Below are 23198 nucleotides of genomic sequence, written 5' to 3'. Positions count from 1 at the left end.
CTGTTAATATACTCACTTAAAACACTCTTTCTGCTCGTCTAAACTCCATAAGTACTCCATGACCGTGTACATTGGCCGACGGTAGTTGAACTTTTGCTCAAACGACACACTCTGGCCTGTCATTTCAATACTGACAAACACATCTAACAAGGATTCCACCATCTGTAAAAATATTACACAAACAAGTTACACAATTTCAAACACTGGGTGGACCAAGCGACCAACTATTGAAAATAGATGTAAATGGTTGTGATGTTGAAGAGACTAAAAATAAAACCAAAACACTACTAGTTATGGAGCAATGTAGCATTTGCATTGCCTTCATACATACAATTGCTGTGAGCTGTAATGGTGACGCAGTGCTCCTAGTAACAGTCAGGGCCGGTTCTAGGAATTTTTCAGAGTTAAGCGAACACCCGAATCAGCGCCACCTAGAATTTCCCCACCACCCCACCAACCATGAACATAACTTAACCCTATTTTTGAATTTTTTTTTGGAAGAACTTTTTTATAAGTTTAGTAGGTTAGAAGAATACTTGCAATAAAAGACTTTTTTAACTACTATTTATTATTCACAGAAATTTAACATTTTTACACTTTTACTCATCATATACACTTTAGCAAAACCCAAAGTTAAAAATTTATTCCTAAATGTGAAAATATTTATTACAGGATAGCTTGGATACGATACAAGTTTTTATAAAGCATATTACAAAGAAAAACAGGTGTAGGTAGATAACAAGAGAGGAATTTTTTATTGAATACATTAAACATGTAGAAAACATGAAAAAACAAGTTGAAGTATTAACACCTTGCCAAAAGAATACAGAAGAATGCAATAACGTACTGCTCTGCTCTATGGAGGAGAGTGAACAGGGGAAGAAAGCAGTGGCGGCGATAAGAACCCGCGGGCCCCCCCGCAAGTTTGTTCGCCAGGCCCCCCTCTCCCAATGATCTTTAAAAACATTTTCCCATGTATTACCGCCTAAACTTGCAATTTTGCAATAAACTTGACAAGGCATCTCCCGAGGCGTCATTATCGTCTTCCATGATCGCGGCAAAATCGTAAATACTTCCCGTAGTCATAAGTCATGGAAGAAACATTATCATAGTTTACCGTGATTGCAAATGCAACCAAACCTATGACATCATTAGATAGCAGCATCATCGTCTCCCGCGTTCACGGCCCAATCTAATATCACGGCCTAATATCTTCCCGCGACCGGGGGTGGTGACGGGTAAATCATTTTTCCGTAATCGCGGCTAAATCCTAGATATATCTCTCGCTAAAAAAGAAACGTCATTATCGTCTTCCGCAATCGCGGTAAAATATTGAACATCTGCGGCCGCGGAGACATTGTCATCGTCACCCGCGGGGAAATGTTCTCGTCGATATCCGCTATCGCGGCAAAAGCTTAAGCCTAATCTTTCAATTTCGTGAGCGTGATCCTCACGGATATAAAAGCTTTTACTTTTAATTGTGCATTATTGTATTGAATAGAAAATCGGCTCGAGCTTGATTTTCTGACTTTGTGCTTGATCTCTCAAGCTTGTAGTCCAGGCTCTGCTCGGCTCGAAAATCGACATTATAGGTCTATTATAAAAATCAACCGTTTCCAAAACAACCCGATTTTGAACCGATCTGATTTGGCCTGAGGCCCTTAGTAAAATTTTTAGTGCGTTCAAGATCGGGTTGCTTTGGAAACGGTTGATTTTTATAATAGGCCTATAATGTCGATTTAATGCCGATTTTCTCAGTATTCAATACAATAATGGACAATTAAAAGTAAAAGCTTTTATATCCGTGAGGATCACGCTCACGAAGTTGAAAGATTAGGCCTACGCTTTTGCCGCGATCGCAGATATCGACGAGAACATTTCCCCGCGGGTGAAGAAGACAGAGGCCAAATTGGTTATGAATACGGCCCTATTATTATGCAACCAATTTTGACTGCAAAGTCACACAATCCACGAGGACAGTTAATGCAACCCGCATGACTGATGACAATTCTTTTACTTAGGTTGGTAGATAATTTATATCGATCGGTCAAGTAATAGTGTTAGTTTAGTTGTTGTAAACTATTTGAACAAATTTTCATCATGAAAAACGTAGCCTATTTTAATTCTCATATAAATATTGTTATGATAGGGGACCCGTGTGGCTGAGCCTGTCACACTATCGCGGGCCTGTGTGCCGGTAAAATTTACCGAAAATCCTGGTCAAGGCTCACGGGCCCCCCTAGCTCGCGGGCCCCCCCGGCCCGCTATCGCCGCCACTGGAAGAAGGGTAGGGGAAGTTTCTGTTGTGATAAGTGGCGCTGCGCGCTTATCTCAACCATGAGTCATAAAATGAAACCCACAGGCGCCACGCTGTACGCTGCCGAGCGACAGCTCCCTACTGTAGTGCAAGTATACGCATTTTTCAAGTGCTATTGGTACAAACAGAATAAATGCCTTTGGTGTGGTGGTTTGGATACTTGAACTCTGAGCAAAATTAAGTTGTTTTCTTGTCAGTAAAGTTGTTTCCAATTTTTTCCTCTGAAAAAAAAAAGTTGTCCCGTTGGCGCCACTTTTTTGTGGCGCCATATGCGACCGCGTATTTTGCGTATGGGTTAAACCGGCCCTGGTAACAGTAGAGGAGCACCAATTGACTTGCATTTTAAGTCGGTAGTTCTTGTCTGCTTCATTTCTGTTCGTTCTAGATGATTCAAATTGTGAAGCAAAAGCAAGCAAACAGCCAACGAGATTTCAGTATTAGATCATACTTACCTCAACTGCTCTCTTTTCATGTGTTTAATGTTTTGATAACTAGTGTATTTAAATAACTGCCTTCGTAATGCAGTAGGCCTATCGCATGTCAAGATTCAAGATTTTTTATTTCCAACATATTTTTTACAGAACAATGTTACAATTAAAAAATATTACAAAGTATTTTAAAATGAACATATAAATACATTTTTTTAAACTAAAATTAATTTAAATCATTAACTATTACAAAACAAAAATACAATTCAAACAAATAAAAATAAAATGTTGTTAGGTATCTCATGAAATGTATTGTGTTGAGATACCATCTCGCTCAGAAACAGTAGTGCTGCAACTCCCTAATTAACATAATATGACAATATTGATAATTGAGATAAAACTATTGATACAAAGTTGATGAAAATATATTTGAGTGCTTTATAATACTCACTAAATATTTAAATATAAAAAAAACAGCAAACAAGGGTAATTAACTACATTTTAATCTTGAGACAATTACAAAAACTCCACATCCTCAAGTGAAAAGAGCCATATTCTCAAATTAGTTAATAATTTACACCCTTACAGAGGGTTACTTTGAGTGGCAACAGATTATGAAATAAAAAAAAAAGTAAAAAACTTTGATAATCTTTGTTATTGGCTTTTAATAGTACAACTAGATTATGCAACCTAAGTCTATCGGAGTAAATATTATTATTGCCACATGTATGACCACCTCTTAAAAAAATATCCCTAGAACCCTAAAATATACGTATACAAATATCTTAAAAGTAAAATTGTATATTAATTTGCTTAAAATATAAAAATGTGTGGTCAGTCCTTCTAAGTCCTAACCTAAGTACCTTATTTTGACAACTTTCTTCTGAGGTTCTAATAATAAGAATTAATATTTGAAAAATAGCTTCCACCTGAAAAACTAATACCGTACTGTAGTTTACTATGCACAATTGAAAAATAAATGATTCTCATGACTTTAACTGGACACATATTTCTTAAGTAATAGAAAGTTTGTAGAGCTGATATCATGTATTTATTTAGATGTTTAATATGTTCACACCAGCTGCAGTTTTAATCTACACAAATACCCAAATACTTGATATTATCAACGCGTTCTATATACATACATCCATCACAAGGTAGAGCATTGACAGACATTAAGCAGGAAACACATTCATAAGAAATGGGATCAACGTTTAAATTTTGGTCCATTAGCGAAAATATTATGCATTTTTTTTTTAATACTAAGTGTTAATTTGTTGTAAGCAAACCAAATCTTTATCAAATCCAAATCATACCGCATATCAAGCTCCAAAAAAATTTTTAAAATGTGAATTATAACATAGTGCTGTGTCATCAGCAAAACTAGTAAGTGAACCCTTAAATGGACCGCAACAAAGAAGAGAATTGGACCCAAAACAGCCCCTTGTGGAAGGCCACAAACTATTGGCATATAAGAACTATATACATTGTTAACTTTAACACACTGGACTCTATTTTTAAGTAACTACTAAACCAATGCAAAATAGATCCTCTGAAGCAAGCAACCCAAATAATATTTAGTAATAACTCATGATTAACTGCATCAAATGCTTTTGTTATGTCAACAGATAGACTGCCGACATTTTATTTAGTATTTATTTAATCCTTCGTAAACACTTTTAAAAAAATATAAGAGGGCAAATTCAGTGGAAGGTTTTCTAAAAAGCTAAATAGTTTTTTTTTTATAAAAAGGTATTAGCGTTTTGAAAAACATCTAATATTTTTTTTTATATAATAAAAAGAGATATTAGTCTGAAATTATTTAAATCCTTTGTATCCCCTTTTTTAAAGAGGGGATATGTTTACAACAACATATATAGATGAGTGAATGAATCTATGTATCGTGTATAGCGGAGTCGGAGATTGGTTGTCTGCTTGTCTGTGCTTCTGTGTGTTCGGGTAAAAAACTCAAGAACCGTTGCACTAATAGCATTCAACTTTTGCACAAAGAATTATGACACCACTGGGAAGATACCATTAAAATTCTAGATGATTACGCTCAGTAGTAATTATAAGAATAACATTCTTAGAAATTACCTTCTACTTCTTTTTATTTGTTTACATTTTGCTAACAACAATTTTGATGTCTACTATAGACAAAGAGAACGACTTTTTCTCTAAATATTTTCATTCATGAAGTTAACAGTTTGAGGTCCATGAATATATGACATTATAATTATACAAGTTCCAAAATAATAAATTGAGCTTTACAATTAGTCAGCAGTTATATCATAGATTAAGCGTACTCCCTTATCTGTTTAGATATCTTTTCTTGATAATGGCTATCTTCCTGGGGAGTGTTGCTGAAGGTCTAAATCCCGGAAGGTCTAAAAATGCAAGTCCCGAAAGGTCTAAAAATGCGGGCATTGCGTCGCCAGAGTTGAAGGCTGGTACCGCATTGACCAGAGTTTAATTCGTATTTTGAAAGAACGCATGTTCTTCTAAGGCTTGCGAAGTTATGTAATTGTTTAATGCGTAGTACATAGATAAGTTGTAAACATTGTATTAGTTGAGAACAAAATTGATTGGCTCGTTATAAAATACTAGCTGTTGTACCCGTGCTTTGCAACGGGAAGAGGAAACAAAATAGAAACATTTTAATCTTTATCTCTTGCATATAATAGTTACACATCCGCCAACGCTTTTAGAAACAAAATTCAACTTTTATGGCCTTAATAGAAACGTTTAAGTTATGACTTTTAAATCTGGTAAGTAGTGGATACCACCATTTTGGTTTTGATTAATTTTAAATCTTGTGTAGGCTGATATGAGAAAAACTGACCAAATCTTCGAGTAAAACTTTGACATACATGATTTACCAGATTTACCTTCGTCTCCCTTAGTTACAGATCTTTAAATTTATTATTGACATTTTAAATTTCAATTTTGAAGTTGCAAAAATACTAATTATCTATAATATTAAAACGAAATAGGGTTTTTTTATTTCACGATTCTGAATCAACCACTCGGCGGATTTTCATGATTTTTGTGATGAAAGAAAGATAATTTTGAGAACTAGGGAATGTTGAAGCCATAATTTTAGTTTAGAGTCCCAGTTATTTACAAATTAAGTTTTAATTTTTGAAAAGTCTAGCAGCCGACGCTAAAAATTTAAACTAGCTTTTGGTATAATATAATTTGCTTAACATAACAGCTGTAAACATCCAGCGTTTATAACACAAATTCAGCATTTGGATAAGATTAAAAGGCATACTAAGGGTTGACTTATTTATACTATGTGTAATGCTAATCATTGATACGTTCAATCCTTCGATAAGAGGATGACAGATTATTTAAATATACATAGTAAAATACTAGGATCTTCAAATTATTATTTTAACTAATCTTTTTAATCTTTGGTTTATTTTAGCGCAATGTAATTTGTTTTAACTAACAGCTGGTTAAATTATTTACTCAGATTTTGTCATTGATTATAGGAAATAAGTAAGATTAGTAGACCACCGAGATAAGTAACACCACCGAAGTATACAAGTCGAGGCTCTGTACATGAGTCTTAAAAAATGATATGCAAATTATTTTACTGCTCAACTTTTTTAAGAAAGGGTAGAAAAATCACAATTTTCACATGTTTTAATTCATCTTGGTGGCTTTTTGTTTACAATCAATGTTTTTGAATGCTTAAACTTTGTTTGGATTAGGCCCGGGAATATTGATGTCATAAAGAAGGAGATCAATAATCATCAGGAATACGATTTTAAATTACCACCACAACCTCAGACGGGTGTTTTATCCAAAGATATGCAGATGAATGACATAGATTGAACATAACGTCATCATTGACCTAGGATACTGCAATTATTAGACTTACCATCCTTTTATGAAATCTAAAAAGTTGTTTGGCGTGTGTTTAGTTGTGGTTACGTTTGGAGGCGCTGAATATTTTATAGTTTAAATAAATGAATATGGGGAATTATGATGTACATTGATTCAATGAGGGTGGTTTAATTATCAGAATATTAGAACTGACAACGGAATGGGTAATAAACATAGACAATTAATTACGTCACTAGCTTTACTTGCGTGTTTACGTTTTTAATTCCTTCAACATGTGACCAGTTCTTTTTTTTTCAAATGAATATTATTTTATTTTCGTTTCAGCTGTTTACAATACAAACTATACGTTGTTGTTTTTACTTTTCTTTGTAAACACTTATTTATTTAGCAATTGATGCAGTGAAATTGATATAAAGGATATGTGTGGATGATTTGTTTAATGATGTCAGGACACCAACTTTATAATTATGTGTACTGTGAATTTTATTGGATGTTTTCGTTTTATTTTAGGGAGTTTCTATTCAGACCTACTGGAAATTGTGTATAGTATGAGTAATTGTATTGTGGTGATATTGATTATGGAAGAGGCAGGTATGCGATGGAATTGGAAGGTGATATCGCTGACTAGGCCTATACAGTTCTCAATTGATAAATACTCTTTCTACTGTAGGCTGTTATAAAATTTGTCTTTATACGTGTAAGCTAGCTGTTCTGAATTATACACAGTTTTAATTGTCTATTCCCGTACGTAGGACGGGCTAACACCTCATTAAATTTAAATATCTTTATATTAAACTCTTCCTTATATTAAATCACAAATCCTTTCATCTTCAGTTATTTCACTCCCAATAAATCATTAGCAAAACTAAGTCAGCTGTTATAAACTTTCAAAATATTGCTGTGCCTTATCAATACAGTCTTTTGAAATATTAAAGAAACTATATCTACAGGTACTATAACAAATTTCAAACAAATAATTTAGCATTAAAGACAGCAGACAAAACTAATATGATTATCAAAGCATCAAGGACTAAAAAATGTAATAGCAAATACTGTATATGTTTCATTGCATCTCTGATTCTATAATACCAAAAATATCAACAAACAACTTAATATACAAACCAGTTCTTTTAATCAGTTCCATCGTCCATTGACTTTACATTTTCACACTTACCATTAAGAAAACATAGTAACAGATATTTTATTGATTTTAGAAACAAAAGAACGCTGTGTGCTGCTTAGTTTTATGATATTTTCCTTGGTTTAATTTAATCAGTGGTGTGGCAAAACACAAATAATAAATGTATCAAATAAAGTAAATGTGAACTAAAAGCTACGTTAAGATAAAATAAGAATATTTTGTATTACCGGTACCATTTGATAATTAAATATAGTTACACATATACAACAGATTTTAGAAAACAAAAATCAACAAAAATTTAGTTATTGATGATATTCTTTAGTTTAATTTAAGCATAGGTTTAGCAAAACACAATAACTTAATTTACCTAAATATACATATAAAAAAAATGTGATGTGCAAGTTATGTTAAGTTAATCCAACACACGTGAAGCAGTTAGAATTTATTTAAAGTAGCCTCCAAATTCATGACAACACATATACATTGTAATTTTCATACTGTTTCCATGAAAACATATAAATAACATTATTTTCGCTTAAGATTATTAACTTAAGACGCTTTAAAAAATCCAAAGCATAGCCGTAGTTGATACAGCGACGGTTATAAAATCTTTTTTTCTATAATCATTGACATAGTTTTAGGATCAATAATCCATGATAAAAGGTTAGATTAAAATAAACCTACCTCATATTTATGGAAAATACTAGCTGTAACCCGCGGGCTTTGCCCCGTTTAACTTCTTAATTTTCAAGATTATCTCGTTCGCATGGCTCAATCACGTCCTGGTTGAAGTTTGTTCGATACGCCCACTCACCTTTAGGTTGGAGCTCGTTCGCTGCGCTCACTTGCCTTCAGGTTAGCTCGTTCGCTACGCTAACTCGCCTCCAGGTTGAAGTTCGTTCGCTATGCTCACTCACCTTTTGGTTGCAAATTAGCTGTTGTCATAAATGTAAAAGAAATAAGAACAGAACCAACTTGTTTAATTGAAACAGCTGTTAAGATTCAATAATTCCATTTCTCATAAGGTTAACATGGGAAACTCCAGAGCCACTGGGGCGGAGCCCGAAAGGATTTTTGAAATAAGAATATGCCTATATGTTAATCGGGAATGTGAGCTATCATCATGCCAAATTTCAGCCCAATCCGACCAGTATTTTTCGCGTTCACTTGTCACAAACATACATCCATACATCTATACATCCATACATCCAAACTTTCTCATTTATAATATTAGTAGGATTAGTAGGATTATATTTAATTTCTTTGTCTCAGCTGTCTGAAATTGTGAAATATGCAGTTTAGCAGTTCTTCTTTTACTTTCTGCCCCTATACCATAGTATATGGAGAAAGTATTGTTTTCGTCAACATTTTTGAGTTTGAGTTTTGAGTGGATATATTCGTTTTGGGTCCCCCTGGACCCAAAAAAGTGGTTTTCGAAGTGATGTCTGTGTGTGTGTGTGTGTGTGTCTGGATGTGTGCAGAGCTAGAGACTACACCTGTGGTCCGATTTCGATGAAATTTGGTATGTAGGTTCTAATCCATGGTATCTCCAGGCGTTTTTTTTCATTTTTATGAAATTTTGATTTTTAATGGGGATTTTCCTATAAAAACCCATAAAAAACCGGAAAAATCGGATTTTCTCAAAAATGGCCCGAACGATTTTGATAAAAATTTAGTGTGTTGTAGCCCTTTAAATTCTGAACAAAATGGTACAAATCCCATTTCTGTAAAAATTACGGTTCAAAAGTTATGGTAAATTATGTTATTTTCCCATAAAAACCCCATAAAATAACGAAAAAATATAATTTTAGACAAAAATCCGGTTTTGATTTAACATTGTATGTTATGGTCCTTACAATTGTGATAGTTTTTTTCATGTTTTAGAAATTTTTATTTTTAATGGGGATTTTCCCATAAAACCCCATAAAATAACGGAAAAATAGGATTTTCCCAAAAATGGCCTGAACAATTTTGGCAAAATTTAGTATATTATAGTCCTTTATATTCTGAAGAAAATTGTACAAATCCCATTTCTGTAAAAATTACGATTCAAAAGTTATTGTAAATTATGTTATTTTCCCATAAAACCCTATAAAATAACGGAAAATCAGATTTTTCCAAAATTGGCTCGAACGATTTTGATAAAAATTTTGTATGTTATAGTCCTTTAAATTCTGAAGAAAATTGTACAAATCCCATTTCCGTATATTTACTCTCACCGCTTACTTACGATAAAGGTTGTTGACAAGCTTATGGGAGAAAGTATGTGTCAGAATGCTGATACCGTTTATTTTAAATGTTAAAGCAAATGTAAACAAACATTGTTAGTGTTCTCATCACAGCCATGGAGACCAATCAATATTTACTTTTAAAATGTTCACCTCAGAACTTTTAAAGCCAAAGGGACAAAGCACTACAGTCAGTATCGAATTGTGAATAGTCCTATAATGGTCCTTGGTATGGTAGCTATATTTTTGTAAAATTTAAGCCCAGTTGGTTCAGTAGTTTTTGCACCTATTAGTAATACACATACAGACAGACACCATTAGATTTTTATATAATAATATAGATTATTATAATTATTTTAAATAACTGTGATCATGATGATGATATTTTCTTTGATTGAAAATTAATAAAATCCATTAAATGCCAACTACATATTAGATTGTATTTATTTAACAAAGAGAGGTGGACAAACTTTGAGAATGTACTTGTTGTATTGTATTTGTTTATAGTGTGATCATGTGTTAAGACTTCTTAATTGTTAAAGATTAATCAATAATTTGTTAATGCAATAGGTGGCATTCTCATTTTCAAAACAGTAAATACTTAACCATTCAAATAAAGAGTAAATATCATGTCATTATAGAAAAAAAAAACAATCACGTGTAACATTGTGAAAAGTGCAGTTCATATTTATTGACGAGATGGATTTTTGCAAGTTTTGCAGTTTTCTTGCAACTGTTTTTCCGTGGCTAATAACAATAAACCTCAGTGTACTTGATACAATTTCTGTGCTTTAATTTAAATTTATATATATATATACAAGTTGTTGTGCCCGTACTTCGCCACGGGGCCAAAATACATAAATAGAATAATGTAGGTAGGTCTGGGGTCTCTAAACGTAATTTAATAAACATACCTACTTACCATGCAAATTCTACTGATGAATCTTAATCGTACTTATTGCTTTTTCAATGAAACCCCCTTGTATTTTTGCACTAAACTGTGTGGCAGAATCAAAAGATTTACTCAGAGAAAACAGAAAAGAAACACTATTAACAAAAACAAATCTAACACCTGGTCCTTATTTGTTATTTAAAAGTGAACAAAGACAGCCCTTTAAATGATGATCGTGCCCTTAGGAGAGGGTTTTTCGAATAACTGATATTTTTCTGGGATGTTTCACATCAAGACCAAGTATGAGGTCCTAGCGGCTTACGGTTTTCTCAAAAGTCCAAATCCATTCTAGCTTCATATATAGATACAGTTCAGGGAGACCGAGCATTTCTCGTTGTGTTTAATAATAAAACATATGCCTAGAGATTAATTTTAATGCAGTCCAGAATTTGTAATAAAACAAATTATACACTGTAGTAAAATTTCATCATGTAGAAAGTATTTATGATGTTTTAGGCTATATATTACAATATTTTAGTGCTTGACATTAACGTCTCAAGTATTTTAAAATCATTGTAATCCATTAAAAGTATTAACGATTAAAGATTAGTTATAGATACATTAAAGATTAGTGTATGTATGTGTTGCAACATTTGAGGGTGTTGACGTTGGCAAAATGCTCCACTCTAAATTATTGCCATTATATATATACAAATTTCCCGAAACATATTCGTTTGATATTTTCTTAGCTCCGTTCAATTGGCGGACCTGAGACCGCACACCTAGTAATTTGAACATTTCAATGGCAGTTTTAAACCAGCTGTTAAAGTTAATCCAACACTAAAACAACTTTTACCTACAACCTTTTTTTAAACTAGCAGTTTCAGTCCAGTTATTGGAATTGACAAGATTCACTTAACAGCTTTTTTACTTACTTTATATCTAGCATCGTTCTTTTAATCAACAACACGATTAACTAGGGGTCTGCGGTACAGAAAATTTAAGGTCGGTACAGTACAATATTTTGTACCTCGGTTCTTGGTACAAAATCGGTACAGTACGCGGCTACCCGTATTTTTGCGGTTTTCTTTTCAGATCTGTATTTGAACCATTATTTTTAATTTTAATAATTGACATTGCTATGAAAATGGATAGTATCCTACATTCATGGTTTTCTAACAACAATTATTGTACGGTACCACACATTGTTAAAACCTTTTACTCCTACGAGGATTGTGTCAAGAAAAATCACAGTTAAGATAAAGGCCTTACCTATTTTACTCTGAGATACTTTGAATAGCCATGATAAAAATTATTTCCAACCAATACAATGTCTAGTTGTTTTTTAAACTTTTGAAAACATATAAAAGCATTCAGTACAAAAACAGTGTAGTTGACAGCTATTCACATTCAACAGATGACAATGAAACACAGGATGTTATGATGAAGTAATGGCAAATAGCATCTTTTTTATGAGCTTGAAAACTAATTATAAGATGGATACATCTTTTGCAAAGTTTTTTTTTTCTTACACTAAAATTTGGATTACCACAGAGTAGACAGCTATTCACATTCAACAGATGACAATGAAACACAGGTTGTTATGATGAAGTAATGGCAAATAGCATCTTTTTTATGAGCTTGAAAACTAATTATAAGATGGATACATCTTTTGCAAAGTTTTTTTTTTCTTACACTAAAATTTGGATTACCACAGAGTAATATTATTCTCTTTTCATTTACAAAGTTAACATCCACACATAACAATCATTAGTTCATTAACTCAGACTCAATCCAATTTTCTTAGTATATTTTAAGGATCTTCCAAAGAGTCAAAAGACCCAGGCCTAGACCTAATTATTTAGGATGGCCTATATAAATTGAGTAGGTTACAATGAGGGTAGCAAAATCACTATCATAATTCTAGTTCATAAGATTTAGATTGCATAAAGTACCTTCCACACAATAAAAAAATCTAAGAAACAAAAAACATTTCAACCTTAGCCACATCCAAAAATATAAGACAAGATACAGAACATGCAATGACATTAATTTAAGACGAGTAGGCTTGCATAACGGAAAAAATATGCAAACAACAACTACTACGCTTCTGGTTTCATCAATAGAAAGATAAATTATCCATAACAAATATCTTAACTTAAGATTGTAGATTAGTAACGACTTTAATATGAAGCCATAAACAGTTTTATGACAGTAGGCAATGGCCAGTGGCAAATTGAATATTCACGAAAATACTGACTGAGTTAGAGATAACATTTACAGTCATCATAAAACTATTATTTTTATGATAAAATAGAATTGGGGAAAGTTGAAAAGGAATAAAAGTGATAAAACTCAACAGTTCTTGGAAGTACTTGAATACAACAATTATTGTCGTGATAAAATGTTAATGGATTTGGGACTGCTAATGGGTTTTTTATTGCATCATCACCCTAGTAATAAATTATGAAGATCCTAAACAAAGATCTGATAAGACTTTTATGTGCTCAGAACCAACCACCGTTGACTATGATAAGTAATTTATTATTATAATAGGCTGTACCGAACCGAATTTGTACCGCGTAAAATGCTGTACCGAACCACCGTACCAGACCGACTTTTTCGGTGCACCGCAGACCCCTACGAGTAACGGACCAATGAGGTTCAAGGAATGAGAGAAAAGAAGTACAATTAATTATAATGCTTTGAACGTCACCAAAGCTGTTCAGACCAATTTATTTCTTGATCAGTTTACTATGAGTCCTTCAGCATATGATTGTTTTTTGTACGCTGGAATCTCCATGTAAATCTAAAAAAAATCTACAGTTATGGTTTTTCGTAAAGGGGGCAACTCGGATCTTTCGACCGTTGATACAGTACAGGGGCAGCGTATTGCAGTTGTGAATGAATATACCTACTTACCTTGGTATTATTTTAACTCCTTTGTTATCATGGGAAAACATTTCAAAGCAAAATAGAAAGTATAGAAGTTAGCTATTAATTTACTACTGTGTGAAAATCTCATAAATGGGAATCAATTACCACTCAATGTCAAGCAGTTGTGTTTCAACTAAGTCATACGATCAATTATTTCTTATGCGCAAGTGTGGTAGACCAGGCCCAAAATTAAAAAATCCCTCTCTATAAAGTGCAAGAAGCATTTCATGTAACAATTGGGGAAGCAACGTTTTTAGGGTATTTCGACCCTGCTGAGTACGAATCTGCCTGTTGCCAACGCGAAATTTGAACCGGAAGTGCGGTATCCAAGATGGCGGCCAAAACTCTGTTTGCCCCATATCTCCCTTGTTAGTTGGCCTAAAATAATGGTTTAAACGTGTATATAGGGGGTTTTCAGATGCCAAGCACATTAAAACACTCAAAATTAACTTAAATTAAGTTTTGAGGGCATATCTTCCAAAATGGCGTCCAAGATGGCCGCCAAAAACTCAAATTTACGCATATCTCCCTTGTTTTTTCTCTTAAAATAATTATTTAGACGTCTGCATAGGGGTTTTCTCGGATGCCAAACACATTGCAACGCCCAAAATTTACTTACATTAAGTTATGGGGGCATATATTCCAAGATGGCACCCAAGATGGCCGCCAAAAACTCTTATTTCCGTATATATATATCCCTTGTTTGTTTGTTTAAATTAATTATTTAAACGTCTACAAAGGTATTTTCTCGCATGTTAAATCACATTGCAACACTCATTATGTACTTCCTTCGAGTTTAGATGACATATGTTTCTAAGATGGCAATAAAAACTGTATTGTGCTTACGTGAGCTCCGTGTGTATTATTGTATTTAGTGTTTAAGACCAGTCAGATATCTATTAGTGGCTGAATATTTGCTACTATTTTTGAAATCTTAATTGAAATTTAGCAATGTCAAAGTAGAAGGCAAATTGTTTAATGTACTCTGGTGGCACCGTAGATAACGCGTAGTATAACAGAACCTGTAATTAAGAAATTGTAGAATTAATTGTGTATGAAGTTGACGAATTTATCACTAAGGTGTCCAGTTATGTAAATAGATATTTATTGTAAAATATGACGATGCCATACGTATGTTTTGTATGTTTTACGGCAATAAATAATTTGATTTGATTTGATGTTATTTGAACGTTTAGTCCAACAGAACCTGTAAAAATTATTTTTTAGAACATACCTAAAATCCGCAAGAGGTGGTGCATGTAAATTAAACTAAACAAAGGTTCTTTATAACACATTAATAAATAATAGCCTAATAAACAATTTGGTGACAATATTAACAATGATACTGTACTGTTATATTGTATTGATCTTGTGGTACCACCCATCAATGGAGGTTTGTTTACCATGGGTCTCAATGGATGAAATAGATTTTTTTAAAGTTTTTTTTTATGGCAGCATTGTGTTGGCTGCACTGATCAACATTAATCAGCAAACAATTCTTATTCTTTTTAATATCTTATGTAGGCCAACCGTCTATAAAAGTTAGTTTATGAAGAGAAAGTAAACAATTGTATGTGTACAAAATAATTGTTAATACGGTAACATCTTTTGTTTCCCAACCGTCTATGAAAGTCTGTTTGTGAAGAGAAAGTAAACATCTGTATGCATTTCTACGAAATAATTATTTGAGGTAAGTACAATTTGTAATCCTTAGTTTATTTTAACTTATCAATAAGGAGTTTTTGAACCATTTGTTAAATAATCACGGTAAACGCTATTCGTTATGTTTTTTCGTTTATTAAATGTGAAAATAACGTATTGCGTTTACCGTGATTATTTAACGAAGGGTTCAAAAACTCCCTATTGCTAATTTTGAATGAACTTAGGATTTAATACAAATTGTACTTACGTCAAATAATTATTTCTTAGAAATTTACAAATGTTTACTTTCTCTTCACAAACAAACTTTTATAGACGGTTGGAAAACAAAAGATGTTACCTTATTAACAATTATTTTGTACACATGTATACAATTGTTTACTTTCTCTTCATAAACTAACTTTAATAGACGGTTGGCCAACATAAGATATTAAAAAGAATAAGAATTGTTTACTAATAATGTTGATCAGTGCAGCCAACACAATGCTGCCATAAAAAAACAAAAAAAAAATCTATTTCATCCATTGAGACCCATGGTAAACAAACCTCCATTGATGGGTGGTACCACAAGATCAATACAATATTTTAGGTATGGTCTAAACAATAATTTTTACAGGTTCTGTTGGACTAAACGTTCAAATAACATCAAATCAAATCAAATTATTTATTGCCGTAAAACATACAAAACATACGTATGGCATCGTTATATTTTACAATTAAAATATATTTACATAACTGGACACCTTAAATAAGTGATAGATTCGTCAACATCATACACAATTAATTCTACAATTACTTAATTACAGGTTCTGTTATACTACGCGTTATCTACGGTGCCACCAGAGTACATTAAACAATTTGCCTTCTACTTTGACATTGCTAAATTTCAATTAGTATTTCAAAAATAGTAGCAAATATTCAGCCACTAATAGATATCTGACTGGTATTAAACACTAAATACAATAATACGCACGGAGATCACGTAAGCACAATAATGTTTTTATTGCCATCTTAGAAACATCTAAACTCAAAGAAAGTAAATAATTAGTGTTGCAATGTGATTTAACATGCGAGAAAATACCTTTGTAGACGTTTAAATAATTAATTTAAACAAACAAACAAGGGATATATATATATGGAAATAAGAGTTTTTGGCGGCCATCTCGGGTGCCATCTTGGAATATATGCCCCCATAACTTAATGTAAGTAAATTTTGGGTGTTGCAATGTGTTTGGCATCCGAGAAAACCCCTATGCAGACGTCTAAATAATTATTTTAAGCCAAAAAACAAGGGAGATATGCGTAAATTAGAGTTTTTAGCGACCATCTTGGGCGCCATTTTGGAAGATATGCCCTCAAAACTTAATTTAAGTTAATTTTGAGTGTTTTAATGTGCTTGGCATCTGAAAACCCCCTATATACCATTATTTTAGGCCAACTAACAAGGGAGATATGGGGCAAACAGAGGTTTGGCCGCCATCTTGGATACCGCACTTCCGGTTCAAATTTCGCGTTGGCAACAGGCAGATTCGTACTCAGCAGGGTCGAAATACCCTAAAAACGTTGTTTCCCCAATTGTTACATGAAATGCTTCTTGCATTGCCTTTTTTTGAAAACGGGCCTAGTCTATGGTGTTTCATTGATTGTGATACAGTAGAGTGTGTTTACAAGTATTTTACTAAGATATTATTTATACTTCCAAAAAACATACAGAAAAATTTAATTTACGTTGAATCATTAACAAATAAAATAAACTTTATTCAAGCTAGTTACATCTGAACTACCTATTAACTGTTTTGTCAATGTCTGTAAGTCATTTACTATTTAAATGATGAAAACTCATAATAAACAAGAATATTTACTAGTGTAAACATGGGAATCGTCTGGGAAACAAGCATGGAAGGGAAATAAATGTCAACATAGACAAGGCTGGTACCCCATTGTTACAGTTGAAGTTTACCTTAGTTTATTTAATTATTAATATTTTTTGTTTGGTTTTATCAAAGTGCTAACTAGGTTCGCCAGCTGCAACAGATGGTCTCCATGATCATTGTTGTATGTGGTGCTAGGATAAGTGGTGTTAGGATTGTGCAATTTGTAAATAAAAGCACTTTTTCCTACAGTCACCCGACAAAGTTGGCTTCCTTGTACTGTTTATAGTACAGAAAGCTGCTAATTGCTGCATATTTATACTTTGTCGTACGGTTTATTCTTTGTCATACGGTTAATACTTTGGCGCACATCAGGATTTCAACGAAACAACACAAAACAGCGTGGTTCTATTATGTACGTAATCCATGTACGCTTGGGAATAGGTTGGCATCACTTAAAGATAATAATACTATGAGCAGCTGATTGACTATTATAACTACGATTTAACCTGTCATTTTGTGTTTATAGTTTATGTTCTCTTTTCGGTATTTCTGAACTTTCTAGACTTTTCTTTTAAACGTTTTTAAAACATTCCTACGATCTTAATAAACAAGAAAATACCTTTAAAGCATTTTTTTAGGCGCGGAAACCACTGCAAATTACAAAAATATACGGAACTATTTTCTCAAGTCGCGGAGCACATTGCTTGCCGAGGAAACTATAGCGGAGTGATACGGGCCGGGGACTACTTTCTCTAGGGCACCTATTTGTGTTGCCAGCTGAACCTAAAAACTTGTTGTATAGTGTTTGAAAGACTAACTATTTATATGCTTTATAGTTACTGTAGGAAAAATATAGGGGCGGTTTGGGAGCTCGGTATTAGCGCTAGTCCGCGACTAAGAACCGGATATTTCCGGTATTTTAGGCTGCCGCCTCGAAAACGGGTTTGGGAGCTCGGGATCAGTTAGGCGCGCGCCTAACTTGTGCAGGGATAATCTCGCGCCTAAATATTGTTGGTTTGGGAGTCAAGTAGACTTAGGCGCCAGCCTAAGAGATAGTCTCGGTGGGTTTGGGCACAGAAAACGTACTACTATAACCCAGAATGCCAACCGCATGGTAAAAAGCATTAAGTGTTTTGAGAGAGCTTTGCCTGTCAATCCGTAGGCAGCGCCACCAGCGTTGCCATGCAACAGCATAGCAACGCTGGTGGCGCTGCCTACGGATTGACAGGCAAAGCTCTCTCAAAACACTTAATGCTTTTTACCATGCGGTTGGCATTCTGGGTTATAGTAGTACGTTTTCTGTGGTTTGGGAGACCAATTTCGGGACTAAGAGATATGTTTTCGTTATAAAAATCAGTGAGTTTAGTCCCCAACTTTAGTCCTGCCAGGGGGCAGGTCTAAGTCGACATCATGCCGGTATTAGCTCATTAGCAAGTTAATTGTTTACATATTAAGTAAAAGAATGTTATATTGAAATTCATTATTAAATTCCGAACAATTTCATTACCCTCAAAGTATATTTGATAAATGTTTTTTTTAGGTTTCTGTTGTTCAAAACAAAAATAAAATCTTGCGGGAAGTAATTTAACGAAATATTATTTTGTTTTTGTTTTTACTGTTAACTTCAATAAAAATATGGAGCCTGAATAGAATTTATTTCAACTGAGAGTTTGGTTATAAGCACCCGTACCTTAATTATAAATATTTTATTAGCTAGGAAAAAAATAGCAACCGCATACATACCCCCCCCCCCACTCACCCCCTACGAAAGATTGAAGAGATAATAAACAAAACATAAAAAACTGCAAATAGCTCACGGTCACAATCGTTTTCTTTTTAATGCGTTGTGATTGAGCTCAGTTCAGTGTCATTGACCAAGTGCTAGCTCATTAGCAAGTTAATTGTTTACATATTAACTAAAAAAATGTTATATTGAAATTCGTTATTAAATTCTGAACATTTTCATTACTCTCAAAGTATATTTGATAAAACTTTTTTTTTAGTTTTCTGTTGTTAAAAATAAAACGAAAATCTTGCAGAAAGCTAAAATTAACGAAAGATTATTTGGTTTTTGTTTTTACTGTTAACTGCAATACAAATATGGACCCTAAATAGAATTTCTTTCAACTGAGAGTTTGGCTATAAGCACCCGGACCTTAATTATAAATATTTTATTAGTAAGGAAACAATTAGCAACCACATGCATACCCCCCACTCAACCCCTACGAAAGAGTGAAGAGAAAGTAAACAAAACATAAAAAACTGCAAATAGCTCACAGTCATAATCGTTATCTTTTAATTGCGTTGTGATAGAGCTCAGTTCAGTGTCATTGACCAAGTGCTAGTTACATCAAAATGGAGTACCTATATTATTTGTAGTATAAGACAATATATACAGTATATCAATTACCCGCCACAGAAAACCTGCAGACTAAGCTAATTTCCAAATAACCTAATAGAGCTTTCAATTAAATTTATTTAAATAACTTTAGGTTTAACAAGCACCTGAAACTACCTACGGTGTAGGTATGCTGCTACAGGGAGGGTAATAAAGTGTGTTTTTTAACAAAATATTAACAGCTTTATAAAAAATAAATAAATTTGCCAAGTTTCATAAAAATATATCCATAAACGACCACACTAGAACAGTTAACTTATTCTCCATAAGAATGGGAATTTAAAATTTAAAATTTTACCAATAGTCTCTGTAGCAAATAACCGTACAAAACATTTTAAGATATTAATTTGTTTTTTATACTCTTTAAAATACTCTTTACTCTTTAAATTACTCTTTAAAATATTTTAAAGACAAAGAATTATGTTATAGGGGTTAAAATTGAGAAAAAAACTATTTTTATCCTATACAACTCCGGGTTCCCTTGGTCTGATCATGCTGGTTTGCGAACTCATTAAGGAGAATCGCGCCTAACACTTTCATGCCAAATTTTATCAAAATCAGACAAAAATTACTCAAGTTATCACGTTTATGGACGTATATATAATACATTTATATATAGGCTATACATATATAAAATTTTAAACGAACAGTGTTTTTGGCCTCTAGGGACATCAAAATGGAAAAGTTTATCGGTCCCGGAACTAAGTGCTACCTACGGTAATAGATACTTCCCTAGGAAAATTAGATAAAAGAGTGTCATGTAAAAAAGATTTTAAATTGACAACAATTTTTTCTAAGTACTGTATTAAAAAATTTGTTTTACATTTACCTTAGCTTCACACAATCATAACCTCCGCAATTACTTTTTATTTATTTTTTTTCAATACCCCTATATTATACTGGGAAATTACTGTTTAGTTTTGAAGCTTTTTATTGCATGAAACCGAGTTTCCGATGTTAATCCTATGTTGCTCTGTACATATTTATAAGGTGTAGTAGTACTTAAGGACAACTGATTAAATAATTATAAATCGTAAAGTGAAAATAAAGTTAGATCTTAAAAGAATTTAATATAAACAATTACGGTTCTTCAGTCATTGAGATGTAAAACAATGATCTTACAAAACTACATTTTTGCAATGGTACAATGCAGAAACATACACCATAGTCTACTAATTAGCCACCATTGATATACCAAGATAAAATTGTACCCATCCTACTAAATGAGAAAGTTTGGATGTATGGATGCATGTTTGTGACAAGTAAACGCGGCAAATACTGGTCGGATTGGGCTGAAATTTGGCATGATGATAGTTCACATTTCCGATTAACATATAGGCATATTCTTATCTCAAAATTCCTTTCGGGCTCCGCCCCAGTGGCTCTGTAGTTCCCCATGTTAACCTTATGAGTATTCGTATTTAAAGGGAATTAAAGAATTTAGCCAGCTGTTTCAACTAAAAGACTTGGTTCTATGATATGCAAAAGCATTAAAAATTTACAAGATTTACCAACAGGGTGCAGCACATTATTTTTTTCATTATTTATGAAAACAGCTAATTTGAACTAAGCAGCAACAAAAAACTGTGAAACGCAATGAGAACTGTCAATGTAGGATTGTTTACAGTTGTATTTATGTTTTTAATTTCAGGAATAATTTACAATATTTTGCGAATTTTAATCTATCTTTCTCAATAGTGGTAGGAAATTATGGCTATGGTAGATGTGTAATACTATAGCATACCGTAAATTTGAGGAAGAAAATTTTCTCACATTGCAAACGCAAAGATTGAGTATAACTGCAATAAGCATTTTATACTTATTTGCCAACCCCGTACGAAGGACGGGTACTCTGCTAGTCTTCAATAAGTGTTCATCTTTTGTTGTTGTCAACGGTAACGGGTTCTGCAATGGCCGTTGCCAACGTCAAAACCTGAATTCCCCGCGATTCCCTGTCCATCTAGCCGCGCTGCAACTTAGGCGCGACTACACTTGATCTACGACCATTTCAACTTAGGCACGAGCTCCCAAGCCTGGTTTCTGGTCCGGGGACTAAAGTTAGGCGCGTCCAACACTAGGCGCGTACTAGCTGGGCTCGAGCTCCCAAACTGCCCCATAGTGTGTAACACGAGTGCAAATGGCCTTTGCTGAACTCGAGATCATTCGTAAACGTTGCTCTCGTGTGCAGCAAAGTGCCATTTTGCTCACTAGTTACACAAATAACTATTAATTTAATTTTTTTAAATTAAATATTAATCTATAGGTGGTTTTTTCTTAGATTTTTGTTTTGAGTAAGTATTTGTATACATTATTTATAAGCTGATACTATATATTGAACGATTTGTATATACAGTAATATCAATGGAGATTATTTTAATTTTTATATCTCCACCGTACTCGTAATAACGAGCTAGCAAATAATAGACGTGAAAGTTACTAAAACTATCACTGAGAATAATTACAACTCTATAAGTTGTTGCGTTATTGCCTATGTGTATAGCCTTCAACTCTGGCGACGCAGTGCCCACATTTTTAGACCTTCCGGGACTCACATTTTAAACCTTCTGAGACTTGGACCTTCAACAATTTTTAGACCTTCCGGGACTCACATTTTTAGACCTTCCGGGACTTAGACCTTCAGCAACTCTCATTTTATAAACTTTTTAGGGAACTGCGGTGCACCGAAAAAGTCGGTACGGTACGGTACAAGCTTAATTACCGTCATCGGTTCAGTACAGCATTTTACACGGTACAAATTCGGTTCGGTACAGCCTATTATAATAATAAATTACTTTCAGTTTACTATCGTAGTCGACAACAGTTGGTTCCAAGCACATAAAAGTCCTATCAGATGTTTGTTTATGATATTCATAATTTATTCCTAGGGTGATGATGCAATAAAAAACCCATTAGCAGTCCCAAACCCATTAACATTTTATCATGACAATAATTATTGTATTCAAGTACTTCCAAGAACTGTTGAGTTTTATTACTTTTATTTCTTTACGACTTTTCCAATTCTATTTTATAAAAAAAATAATAGTTTTATGATGACTATTAAATGTTATCTCTAACTCAGTCAGTATTTTCGTGAATATTCAGTTTGTCGCTGGCCATTGCCTACTGCCATAAAACTGTTTATGGCTACATATTAAACTTGTAACTAATCTACAATCTTATTGTATAAGTTAAAATATTTTTTATAGATATTTTATCTTTCTATTGACGAAACCACAAGCATAGTTGTTGTTTTTGCATAATTTTTTTTCTTATTCAAGCCTACTCGGTCTCAAATTATGTCATTGCATGTTCTATATCTTGTCTTATATTTTTAGATGTGGCTGTTTAAGGCTTAAATGTTTTTTAGTTTCCTGTATTTTTTATTGTGTTGAAGGTACTTTATGCAATCTAAATCTTATGAACTAGATAGTGATTTTGCTACACCCTCATTGTAACCTAATCAATTTAT

General features: G+C 33.2%; 1 protein-coding gene across 1 annotated transcript in view; it reads right to left on the bottom strand.

Annotated features, from left to right (window-relative positions):
• Positions 1-23198, bottom strand: part of LOC129004474 (ubiquitin conjugation factor E4 A) — a 165325-nt gene that overhangs the window by 51599 nt on the left and 90528 nt on the right. The window contains exon 9 of the mRNA XM_054433077.1: positions 17-162. Within this exon, the coding sequence (XP_054289052.1) occupies positions 17-162 (146 nt within the window). The remainder of the gene's footprint in view (positions 1-16; positions 163-23198) is intronic.

The sequence above is a fragment of the Macrosteles quadrilineatus genome, unplaced genomic scaffold, assembly GCF_028750875.1.
Source record: "Macrosteles quadrilineatus isolate MER2022 unplaced genomic scaffold, UCM_ALF_1.0 Scaffold_1__1_contigs__length_201487025, whole genome shotgun sequence".
Taxonomy (NCBI): domain Eukaryota; kingdom Metazoa; phylum Arthropoda; class Insecta; order Hemiptera; family Cicadellidae; genus Macrosteles; species Macrosteles quadrilineatus.
This window is presented reverse-complemented; position numbering and strand designations above follow the sequence as displayed.